The sequence below is a fragment of the Ctenopharyngodon idella genome, chromosome 1 (genome assembly GCF_019924925.1).
Source record: "Ctenopharyngodon idella isolate HZGC_01 chromosome 1, HZGC01, whole genome shotgun sequence".
In the NCBI taxonomy this organism is placed as follows: domain Eukaryota; kingdom Metazoa; phylum Chordata; class Actinopteri; order Cypriniformes; family Xenocyprididae; genus Ctenopharyngodon; species Ctenopharyngodon idella.
In genome coordinates, this window is record NC_067220.1 from 31499686 (window position 1) to 31513070 (window position 13385).

The 13385-nt window shown below is 37.8% G+C and overlaps 1 protein-coding gene across 2 annotated transcripts in view; it reads right to left on the minus strand.

Moving 5' to 3' along the window:
• glra3 (glycine receptor, alpha 3) overlaps positions 1-13385 on the minus strand; it is a 67653-nt gene that overhangs the window by 25407 nt on the left and 28861 nt on the right. For both annotated transcript variants that reach the window (XM_051905080.1, XM_051905089.1), the window contains exons 2-5: positions 12624-12751; positions 10846-10913; positions 2457-2680; positions 916-998 (exon numbers count right to left, since the gene is read on the minus strand). In XM_051905080.1, the coding sequence (XP_051761040.1) occupies positions 916-998; positions 2457-2680; positions 10846-10913; positions 12624-12751 (503 nt within the window). The remainder of the gene's footprint in view (positions 1-915; positions 999-2456; positions 2681-10845; positions 10914-12623; positions 12752-13385) is intronic.

Sequence of the window (13385 nt, forward strand, 5' to 3'; positions counted from 1 at the left end):
AATTTGCTGACTTAGAAATATATCTTTGAACTATAGCCATACAGGCATAAAGCATGCTAATTACAGTGCATAATTAAAAGGTGCAAGGCTTGAACATGAAGACAAATCATATCAGTTCAGTTCACCAGCACAATATCCTCAGGGCTGCAACTGCACCGGAAAATGTATGGTGTGATGTTTCTTGATATAGCTCTGGTGTCAGTTTTTCTTCTCTTGGTGGTACCACTTTACTGGAGGGAAGGTTTATCTGCTGATTATCTATTCTATTCTATTCTATAGAATGATCAGTCTGTTTCTACTATCTTTGTGTCAGAAACTGTCATGGTAACATGGTTGCCTATCATCAAGAGCCTCTCAATGATCAACTCTCTTAGCGACATGAACATGGCCACTCTAAAATATGTAGTTGTAAAGACAGATTCCCCATGACACGGGGCCTTTCTTTAAAAGCCTCAACCCCAATTCAGAGCAATCATCATGGGAGAGATCGAGGGAGATGTGGCATGTTTTCAAGTCGACAGAAAGCTCTTGGAATGATTTACCAAACACTTTGACCACTAGCTTCACTAATCTTTAACCAGGCACATGGCACTCAGACTGTAGAGAGAGTGAATGAGTGAGTCCTTAAGTTACTGTCTAGGATGGTATATAACTTCTACATGATGATTTTAAGGCAACAGGCCGGATGTCTTCAGGGTCCTACCCACCTATAATGACATAATTTAGCACTGCCAGGTGAATGCTAATGCCAGACATGCTTCACATCAAATCTGCTATTGACCTCATCCTGGCTACCGGGTGAAGTTACATTATTACATGAGAAACACTGTCTGCTTTCCACGCAAATCTGAATGAGGGGTGGGGGGAGTTACGTAACAAGCTCTTGATGAGAGGAGGTCATATGAGATTACTCACAACTCTCCAGCTGCATTATGCACGTCTGAACATCCATGGGGAAATTCTTCAGATCCATTGGACAAGACAGCGTCAGTGTCAATCTAAAAATCGAATGGAAAAAAGTATCGATTTTATTAATCGTATACACACCTTTTGTTTCTAATAAACAGTAGAAAACATGGTAAGAAAATTATAAATGTAAATGCAATTCCATGTACACTTTCTGAATGTGTAATGTGAAAATCCATGGCTCAGACAAAGAAGGGAATTAAAGAGGAGGGCTTTGAGCATCTGAAGCTGCTTGAGTGATGGGATTTCTGAACGGGGCTACTAAAGCAGAGGAGAGACGAGTCTGACAGCCGCAGATTGGCCATGTTTTAATTACACTCTTTCTCCCTCAGGGCACCACGTGAATTTCAGTCAGAGTGAATCCTCTGTCGTCTCACATCTGCGCAGCTTTCCGTCATATCTTCTCAAAAGCCTGACATAATTTACCCCTCACTTTTAACTCCAGCACTTCCCATCAACCCTCATGCTGCCACAATGATGTTGTCTTCCTATAGCTTCACTGCAGTGACTGATGTTGAATGACATTGTTTATCCTACCATTTGTTGAGGGGTTAGTTACATTTTAGGGTTCAAAGGGAAATGATATTAAATGACTCAAGTCTATGTCAGCTGAGATACAGGATTGTGGATTGACATTTTCCGAAGCTAGTTATTTTCATCAGTGTTGGGGGTAACGCATTACAACTTGAGTTACGTAATCAGATTACTTTTTCAAGTAACTAGTAAAGTAATGCATTACTTTTTCAATTTACAACAAAATATCTAAGTTACTTTTTCAAATAAGTAACTCAAGTTACTTTTTCACATTTACTGACTGATAGCTCTCCTGTCCCCATGTTAAGAGAAATAAAGTGCAGAGGTGTTGTGTGTGCTGTGTAAACATGATGGTTATTGTAAATGTGAACATGCATTTACTCATCTCACTTGCATGAAAACATTCAGTATTCTTCTTTAATCCAGAATGGCAGCACATTTGAAAGGTTTGTTTGAGCTGCGCCCTCTACTGTACAGGCGTAAATATGCATTTCCTTTAGCCTGAGGCTTATTCATTTAACTTTTGGTGTGAAAGAGCCTTAACATTTGCCAAAAATAGAACTTTTTTTTTTTGTTGTTCTTAAAAAACAAACAAGCAAGCCCAGCCCAGGTGAGAAAAAGTAATGCAAAAGTAATGTAACGCATTTCTTTTCATAAAAAGTAACTAAGTAGCACAAATAGTTACTTTTTTAGGGAGTAACGCAATATTGTAATGCATTACTTTTAAAAGTAACTTTCCCCAACACTGATTTTCATAGTATTCATAAAAGTGTGTGAATTTGAAATTTGAATTTGAAATGGATGCAGTGTTCAATTACATTTCAGTGAAACAATATAATTTTGTGACATTTTGTTTATTTATTGAAATAGATGATGTCAAGTACTGAAACTCTCAGCTACTGTAGATATGCTTTCCATGACCAATGGTTATTCTGACTGGTGCTGAAGAGTCTCACCTGATTGAATAGAGGACATTTCCATTTTTGAATATTCTCAAAAGCTTGTTGTCAGTGGTGACCTCGTGGAAGTGCGCTCCCTTCTCGTTGGCAAAGAACAGATCAGGCTTCCAAATGGAGTCTAACATAGAGGGATCCAGGTCCAGGGAGTCATCTGGGTACTCGCTGTAAGCTAACCGAGGGTCGTTCCACTGCTGCCGGAGGAATATATTCACTCTGTAATCCTAAGAGAAAGTGCTTAACATCAGTCAAGGCAAATGGCACAGGAGAGGTAAAACGGGCCCCTATGCCAGTTTTAAATCAGACATAATGGGCATATTCATGTACAAGCATGCACAGCCGCTGGAATTAGAAATGGAAATGAGCATCATTACTTTAATTTATGGTACAGTTAAATGCTGTCTGTGATTTACACGTTCAATGCACTGCTATTTACATTTGTAGTTTTCACAGTTGAGTAAAATCCTTCAAGGGGAAAGCAAATACCACCAAGACTACATTAAATATGGGCTAAAAGTTTGAAAAACACCACCTTAGATAAATAATTAATGATGATTTATTTGCACTTTGATAAGGTGTGTAATATCATCAGTATGAGGTTGTGACAAGCCATCGAGTTTAGCCAACTGTTATACTGGCAACTGTTATATAGGATAGAATATCTTAGCAATTTAGCAAAGGTTATACCTCCAAAAGGTTAATTCTTCAGTCTAACCATTGGGCATGTAGAAACTCAATCATCAATCTGAAGTGCGTTTCCCAAAGTCAACCATCATCACAAGTTCTGTCGTCACCAATAGAATTCAATGGAACTTGGCTAACTATGCTTTTGAGAAACGCAGCCAAGATCTGTTCTGGCCTGCTGTGTATGTTGTGAAACGTGACAGACAAGGAAGCAAAATGCTTTTTTTAAAGGATGCTAGGATATATTAAAACTATATATGTGCATGTCTGAGAAACAGGATATTTTTTCTCTTTGTCAATTTGACATACCACAGACATGCTAGTCCATATTAAATTAAAGTTCTGAGGAGAAAATATTATACAGTTTTATATATGCCATAATTTTCATGATATTTGCCTAGAAGCCTGGCAGAATTGCATGAGTAATGAAGACAAAACATTAATGAACCTCAACAATAAGCTTGGAGACAAAGTTATGATAATTTGAAACTAATAAAAGCTGAAGTAAATGTTAAAAATGCATCCAAGGAGAGATTGGAACTTCTGCTTTTTGACAACAATAGTTATTTTGTTCAGAATTTTAAGAATATACTATGTCTAGTCAGACTGAATTTGCCTGAAAGCGAAAAGACGAGCAGCCACTAATAATGAATGGAAGGTGACAGCGCGTGGGTGATATAATTTGTTAGGCAGCAAGGCGGATGGAGAACCGTGTAGTTTTCATATCTTATCTGTGTCTTTCTAAAACACTCGAAGAACTTCATTAGAAGGTGTGTGTGTCTGAGTGCATGAATGGTGGGATATGGAAAGGAATTATTGCTCATGTAATTCCACATGGGAAATAGGTGCAACACAGTTAGTGACTAGGCAAACCTTAACTGTGTCAGATCCGCCACTTATCAGCAGTCATGCAAACGTCTCAAGGCTGAGGATGGAGCATGGCGATTACCAAAAACAGGAAAGCATCAGTGTTCTGCTCCACTTCCCAAAACATCTAACTGCGGTGGTTTGTTGACAGAAACATAGCTGACGCTCACAGATTACAGATCACCGAATTGACCAACATCTCAGCTAATGAAGCATGGCTTACTCTCATTATAGATGTCACACCACTTCTTTGTCAATCTCTTGCCCGCTTTGTCATCAACTTAGCGGCTAATTCTGTCCTCTGCACATTTCTTTGCGTTTGGTGTGGAGGAGCTCGACTGAACCCGTGCAACACATCTGAGATTGCTCAACCCGCTGCAGGCCTTCAGTGGCTCCATGGCAATCTCCACACATCTGCTCTATGATTGCCTACTCAAGCGGGACTCAATGGCATTGAGGGGGAATCTACGCCTGTGCCAACAAGCCAGCGATTAATCACATCTCCATATGTCTACGGCTTCTGTAACAGTCAGATAACCCCGTCAATACATTCACTGCTTTGGTGGTGATTATTGAAACACTCAACCTGCATGTTGTCAGCATAACTTTTTGGCAATTCTAAGCCTGCATGTTGTCAGCATATGCCAAAATGAAAAAAAAAAATGTGGCACTTACAAGCAAAAATCAAGTTTCACACCAGTCCAGACATGCAAAACCACTCCTCGATGTGGAGATGGAATTTTGTTTCACCATCGTGACTCCACTTTATGAAGCTGCCGATAATCTTGAGATTATCATTCTTATCAGTTGGTGTACAGAGCTGGGCTGCTCAGATCATCACATGGACTGGCAGATGTGAAAGACCTAAGCGTAATCTATCTGTATGGAGATATGTTCAACAACAACCCCTTAAGATGTTGTTTTGAAACAGCAACTACTTGAGGTTAGACCTTCATAACCTCATAATCGGACAATAAAGAAATTGTGGACTAAAGCAGTAGATCATCTGAGCATCCCTTAGATGTTTATATGTTTCAGTCCTTTGTTTTTCTTTCCTTTTAGATAACAATTTAAGTGGCATATGAAGTGTCACTTGTCATTATGACTATCAGCTGTCTGGGAACTGAGGATTGTCCGGAATAATGTTCTGTTAATGCAGTGTCCTTTGTTCCTGGATGTTAGGATTATCCCTTGGCACTAATGCTGAGGGAAGGCGATCTCTAAGGGCCAGATGGTATGGGCAGGGAATCTAGGAAGGGTTAATCCATATATAACATATGGGGAATCATATCTACAGAGAATTCCTTTCCATGGCATTTCACCCTTATCTTCACCCTTGCCTAGTAAAGCCTAGACAAGGACGAATCTTAAGGATGTTGTTTACTGAAACTCTCCTCAAGATGTGTGCTGTGTATCAGAAAGTTGAGAACATATCCAGATGTTTATTATTTTAAATATATTTTCTTGATAGACTTTAACAATGTATTTTTAAGATAACCTGATGTTAACGTGAGTGTAGTTAACTGATTTGACCGCTAACTTGTTGAAAAAAGAAAAATCTTTATAAATGGATGTTTTATACCTGGATCATTTGGAGCATTTGTTTCAGAAACTGGCATGTTTTCTCCCTTAGTTCAGTTAATTTAGGCATAAATGAACATGGCAATCATACTTGGATCCGCACCAAAAAAAATCAATCCGAAATTGCCTGAATGCCTGAAGGCCCGCTTGAAAACGATTGCCGAACTGTGAATACGTACATAGTTGTCTCTGCAAATGATCTGAAACTGTTAATCAAGTATAAACATCAATTTAAAATTAAAATATATTCTTGAATAATAGTGTCCTGATTAATATTTTCAAAAGTTTAGACATTTTTTCAATAAAGTAAAAGGCTCTATATATATATATATTTTTTTTTTATTAAATTATTATTTACTTCCATAATAAGTAAATAAAGTTTTTTTAAAGCATGAAGTTTTCTTGGTGTTATTCCTTTTGACATTTAAAAATCGGAACTAATCTTATTGACCTTGACATACAGCCATGAGAGTCTATATTTCTGTCGTATCACTTCCTATTTTATAGTTTTCTCGTCACATGACAACAAAATTTATTCCTTCATGTTGGTGAAAAATCATTGCATGGACTATAATTTGGCATACACACATTTTTAACATAGAAACCAATCCATCACAGAAGAGGTGTGTTCAAGACAATGTCTGTATTAGTTGCATTTTAAATGTATTTTTGAATTAATGAATCTGGACCAAAAAAAAAAAAAAGTGTCATGCCATTGAAGCTTCTTACTTTTTTCAAAGCCCAGCTGTGACCTGGATCACAAAGAACAGTTTGTTGACTTGAGTAAATGTCAAGAGACTTGTATCCTCCTTGAAGGAAAGAATATTTCTGAAGAGAAGTCCACTCTGAGTGAGGGAAAGGCTCTGGCAAAAGCACAGTCTCTTCAGACATAATTATTTCAGAGTGAGTGTGCCATCTCACAGCGCATAACTTATTCAGAGCAAGCAGAGGGATGAAGGCGACAAGGCACTCTCAGTATGTGTGTGTGATGAGCATTTGAACATTCACAGAGAGGAATGTTGGGACACTTGTGTAGATAAGTTAAAAGCACATCTCCTTGTTCCTGTGTGTAGATCCGTGTTGTAATGTTGTGAAATCCCAAATGTGTATGGCTGTCTGCAGAATATGATGTGACCAAACATCGAAAAAAAAAAAAAAAAAAAAAAAATGTGCAACATACACAGAGTTCTGTTGCTGAGCACACCTGGAGCCTGTTTCTGTTCAACCGTGGTGGCATATAATGGACAAACAAGATCCCTACAGGGATGAACTGCACAAGTAAGAACAATAACTGCTTTCTGCCACTCACTTGCTGATTCCCAGGAGGATTAAAGATATGGCTACCTGTATACAAGCAATCCAGACCCTAGTACATCTAAAGGCTTGGATGCTTTCTTCTGCATGAACTCTTGTTTGAATTGTTCTCCCTGCTGTATCCTGATGTGATTCACCCCAGGGGTTGTTCTTAACCCAAACTGCTGTCTCCAGCTCTACTTGTGAACCACTGGTGTTAAACCTGCTCTATGCAAAAAAAAAAAAAAAAAAAATCCCTTTTAGCCTCTAAACAACCCCGACTGACAATATGTATTATTAGGGTTACTATTTGTCCTCTTTGTTAACTTCAAAATATATAAAAATGCAATTTTTATACATACAATGTATTTACTATGAACATGTCTGTCTGTCTATTTATATCTGTAATATAAATGACAAAATGTCTTGCTTAGTAATATAAGAAAAAATTTTGTCTGCCAAAGGTAAGGTTAGTTAGTGATATTTGAAAAAATATCACTTTTACCTTGAAAAATATATTTTAAAGGGTTTTTAAAAGGCTCATAAATTGCATTTTTTTTAATATAAAAATATTTTATAATACTTCCTGAGATGCACTTATAATTTTTACATCAAAAAAGGTCATAATTTAGACATTAAAAAAAAAAAAAATCAATTTTCTACCTAATTTTCTTCCTTAGATTTGAAGACTCTTTCAGGTTTCTGTTAGGATTCCAGTGTACACACACACTGCTGTGGTTGGGTAACATCTTTGCATATGAAATAAGTATTACATGCAGAACACTTTTGAAAACTTTTACTGTGTTTTTCACATTATAGCTTCTGAGAGCATTGTAGCTAATCACAGTCATGCCTGGTGAGTGCACAAGTGCAATGATCTTGCAACTGCAACACTGTTGCATTCACAAATGCTTTCACCATAACTAACACAGTGCAAACACAATGTAAATAAGAGATTCATTGAGCAGTGTAGACAGTGTCATTGATTATAATAGAAGTTCTGACAATAGTGTAGAATGCAGTGCTTGCGCGATTGACAGCGCCAATGATTTATAAAGGGAGCATATAATTTAATCATAATTTAAATAACAGTGGATTTTCATGCTACTAAGATGAACATTGTGAAGTTGACCGTTTAGTCACTGACTTGCTTTACTGATGCATAAACAGCAATAAGCAAATGTTTGACTGTACATGACTCCTTACATATAAAAAAATCACTGATCACAGATTAGGCATTAGTTACTTACATGTTGCTGCACTATTTCTGCATCCATATATTTCCATAAAAGTCTGTTTGCAAAACCTTCTTTAAATATTGACTGTAGTTTACCAAAGAATCTGCAGTGAAATGAACCGGACAAACAAACACTGCTATACATTGTACATCGATCAGGCATAACATTATGACCACCTTCCTAATAATGTGTTGGTCCCGCTTTTGCTGCCAAAACAGCCCTGACCTGTCAAGGCATGGACTCCACTAGACCCATGAAGGTGTGTTGTGGTCTCTGGCACCAAGATGTTAGCAGCAGATTCTTTAAGTCCTGTAAGTTATGAGGTGGGACCTCCTAAAAAACTAGTTGTTGTGCTCCTCAAACCATTCCTGAACCATTTTTGCTTTGTGGCAGGGCGCATTATTCTGCTGAAAGAGGCCACAGCCACCAGAGAACACTGTTTCTATGAAAGGGTGTACGTGGTCTGCAACAATGCTTAGGTAGTTGGTACGTGTCAAAGTAACATCCGCATGGATGGCAGGACCCAAGGTTTCCCAGCAGAACATTGCCCAAAGCATCACACTGCCTCCGCCGGCTTGCCTTCTTCCCATAGTGCATCCTGGTGCCATGTGTTACCCAGGTAAGCAACGCACACGCACCCGGCCATCCACGTGATGTAAAAGAAAACGTGATTCATCAGACCAGGCCACCTTCTTCTATTGCTCCGTGGTCCAGTTCTGATGCTCACGCGCCCACTGTTGGCGCTTTCGGTGGTGGACAGGGGTCAGCATGGGCACCCTGACTGGTCTGCAGCTATGCAGCCCCATACGCAACAAACTGCGATGCACTGTGTATTCTGACGCCTTTCTATCAGAACCAGCATTAACTTCTTGAGCAATTTGAGCTACAGTAGCTCGTCTGTTGGATCAGACCACACGGGCCAGCCTTCGCTCCCCTCGTGCATCAATGAGCCTTGGCCGCCCATGACCCTGTCGCTGGTTCACCACTGTTCTTTCCTTGGACCACTTTTGATAGATACTGACCACTGCAGACCAGGAACACCCCACAAGAGCTGCAGTTTTAGAGATACTCTGACCCAGTCATCTAGCCATCACAATTTGGCCCTTGTCAAACTCGCTCAAATCCTTACGCTTGCCCATTTTCCCTGCTTCTAACACATCAACTTTGAGGACAAAATGTTCACTTTCTGCCTGATATATCCAACCCACTAACAGGTGCCATGATGAAGAAATAATCAATGTTATTCACTTCACCTGTCAGTGGTCATAATGTTATTCCTGATCGGTGTATATGTAGGTGTAGAGTTAGTGGTAGGGGATAGAGTATACAGTTTGTACAGTATAAAAACCACTACACCTATAGAGAGTTCCCGTAAACAACATATGCCAAGCACTTTATAAATGACATTTTCCGTGACCTAATCTAATCTATTTACTCCTTATAACCAATTATCAATTCTTTAACTATGAGCTAATTAAACAATAATAATTGTGTTAATTACAGAGACAATGAATGAATAACTCATTATTTGTATATAGCCCATTAATATATTAACAATGTAGAAACTACAGTATATTAACTATGAATTAACTATAAACTAATAGTTTGTTAATGATTTGTAAGTACTTTATTACTGTATTCTTATTATAAAGTGTTACCAAATAAATTGTTAGCAGATATTAAGAAGACAGTCTGCTAATACTCTAATGAAAGTTAGTTGACATGTAGGTGCAACGTTACTTATAGTCATCATAATTTCTGAAGGGGACTGTCATAATAAAGTGTTACTGAATTTACATGTATTGATTGCTTTTTTATTGCCAACAGTTTGTAATGAAACTTAAAAAACAAGACCTTCCCTGACTTCCTAGGTTGTCTAATGCCTGTACTTCATCTTTACTTTATCTGTTGACATGATGCTGGTGAGTGGCAGAGCTGGTGCAAACATATCCATATCTCTATGATCAGATGCTTTTTTAACTGCTGCTTTCTCACTGCTGTCAATTTTGTTGTGTTTATTTTGTCATTGAGAGGAAAACACGGAGCACATATTTACATATTCATCTAAATGTTGCTCTCAGCAGCGTAGGCGGCATCAGGATGTTTGTTAATAGTATATCGCTGCAAAGGTATTTCCAACTCTTTTTGCTTTTAAGCAAAGAACGAACAAGAACTGAGTATATCGTGACCTTAAATCACGTTCAGTCTCTTGTACGTTACGTGTGCACAAGTGCGAGCAAAAGCAATACGTTGCTGCCTACAGTTCACTTAAAGGCCACTGGTGTCGCTAATAACAAGGCTTTCTGAGTTCTACATATAGCCACTTTAAGAGAAGGATTCAAGGGCTGAGATGAAAGACAAAGGGTCTAAATCCCTCCTAAATTTATCTCACAAAATTACTTCCTAGGAGCCTGGTGATGGAAGCAAGTTTGCGTCCCCTCTGACATTCAGCCGGTGGACACTTCCTAACAGTGTCCTACAGTCTTTCTCATAATCTGGATTTAAATGTAATACGACATGCACACAAGCGGAAAAAAATCCTCCATACAAAACACACTTTTTAGTGTGTGATATACTGTTTCTGAACTGCATATTAATTAATTACACCCTGTAGAAACAATCATCACAGTGCTAATATAATTGCTATGATTTATAATGTGTAAACACCACCATGGGGCATTTGTACATGAAAATTCACGCATCATCGCCAGATTGTGAATACATACCATAGTTGTCTCTGCAATGGAGCCAAAACTGTTAATGAATATGTTGCATGATACATTCACAGGCGGACCTGTAAAAAAATAAGAGCGAAATCAGTCATGATACACCACAGTCTCTATAAGACTCTTTTCTGTAAGACTCTTAATAGTGTCATTAGTTAATCAAAGTGTTTATACATATGCGAGTACAATGTTAGCTATGTTAGCATTTGGTCCCACTTTATATTAAGTGTTTTTAACTACTATGTACTGACAATTAAATTAATCATTTAATACAATGCACTTATTGTGTACAATCATGTTTTTACTTGTACTTATATTTAACAAATACCTGCATGCAATTACAGCTGTAATTAATTTCTGTAATTACATGTATAATTACACTGTTGACCCTTCTCTTACCCCTTAACCCACCCTTAAACCAAACAATACCACCAAACCCACTTACCCATATCCCACTTCCGTAGTAGCAAATGTTTTGCAATACAATATGAACACAATAAGTACATTGTAACTAAAAAAAAATTATGTAAGTACTAGGACTGGGACAATACATCGATTCTCGATTCGTGATAGTGATTCTGGATCGATTCTGATATTTTCTCTCTCGAATCAATTCTGGGCTTAGTTTTAACAGCAGATGGCGCTCTATAGTCTAGTTTTAATCGCACACTCAAATGCTCACAAAGAAGAGTGCTGGAGAGCGCTTGTGCGTTCGGCTGAGTCATGTAAGTGGTTAAATATACTTGCACCTCAGCTCAGAATGCTTTTATGATGCAAGATTTAAGTAAACACCCCACTGCGAACACCTTTGTAATTCGCTTCAACCTTTTCGAACTTCATGAATGATTATTTTAGGTTTAAGTGGTGTGCGTAAAGGAACTGGAAGCAAGCAGAGAATGGGTGTTTCTAAAGCACGTAGTGCCATCTGCTGTTAAAAAATAAGCTCAGAATCGATTCGAGAGAGGATCGAGATACATCGGAAAGTATGTATCTCGTGAATCGAGAATCGATGTATTGTCCCAGCCGTAGTACACAGTAGTTAAAGACACCTAATATAAAGTGTGACCAAACTTTTAAATTGAGATATCAAGAAAATGCTGTCTAATGTTGAGAACAAAATTAAGATGTGTAAGAAGACAAAACGACATAATAATAATAATGCATGGCCTCTTAGGGCTTCAGTAATGAAAGGAAATTTGGGTGATATGTCTGCTTCACTCTTTTCTTTTTCTTACTTAAAATATTGATGTGCACAATGAACTCAGTGCATACATTTATTGACTTATTTGATTTAATTCAAGTTCCTCTCATTTTTTTCAGAGCTTTACAAACTCCCTTTACATGACATTTATGAATTAGTGGCTTCTGTAAATGAGCTTCTGAGGGGAAGTCCTTTGCCAGTTTAATAATTTAAGAAAGCTCGGGCTGATTTATGGTTTGAGATGGTTTGGGTTCAGGGCTATTCTGTAACAGCATAATGGAAGAATGTATTCAGGGTCACAGCAGAAATGTCTAGAGGCAACAGGAACCAGGAGCTGCGCAGTATTATTACATAATCATTTCATAGCATGAAACGGAATATAGAGTCACATCTGCTTCAGTTTTGTACCACATAAAAGATAAATCTCGTAGGCACCAATGATCATTATAACTAATTGTTTTAAAGATATCATATTAAAAACAATAAATGGTGTCAAATAACAGTTAAAGATAACACAATGTATCCCTTTCGAGGAGAAACAGAGTAAAAGGTAGGGGGAAATGGTTATTTGTACTACCTTTAAAGTTGGGCCTAATTCTGGCATCATAACCTGAGTTTCTTCCCATGAGGTTGTCAAGGAAGACTGAGGGTGACATGGATGCTGCTCTTCCTCGAGGGCTTTCTTGTTCTTTTGATGCTACCAAACTTAGAAATAAAGAGAGAAAGAGAGAGAGAGAGAGAGAGAGAGAGAGAGAGAGAGAGAGAGAGAGAGATAAAAGGGGGAGAGATTTTAGCAGATCAGCCACGACAGTCACCAAGGCTACAAATACAAGGGGCTATACTAATGTCATCTGACATCAAATATTCAGGTTTTCAATTTGGGGCATGAGACAAGGCTGTGTAATAAGCATCTTTTATTCACTTCAAGATATGAAGGCTAAAAATGCAGATAAATGTCTGTGCATTCAAATTGGTACATATATAACAAATTGACCATCCTGAACAATGGATATAGCAATGCATAGATGACCATGGATAAGATTTGTTATTGCACTGCATTAATGCCACCATTATAATACCCAGGAGAAAAAAAGAGAAAGTATAAGAGTAATATGTTGCATAACAATAACAATAGCATTCAGCATCATTTCATTTTGAAATACATGTCATATACTTCTCTAAGACTTATTGCATATGATCATACATGGCTAATATGTAACATTAACAGTTGGTGTACAAGTAATGCTGCTGAGCTCCCTAGACAGAACTCTGTATTGTGATACACAATGGAAATTTGTGCTGCCATATTTCCTTTTAGTAATGACTGAAAGACAATAAT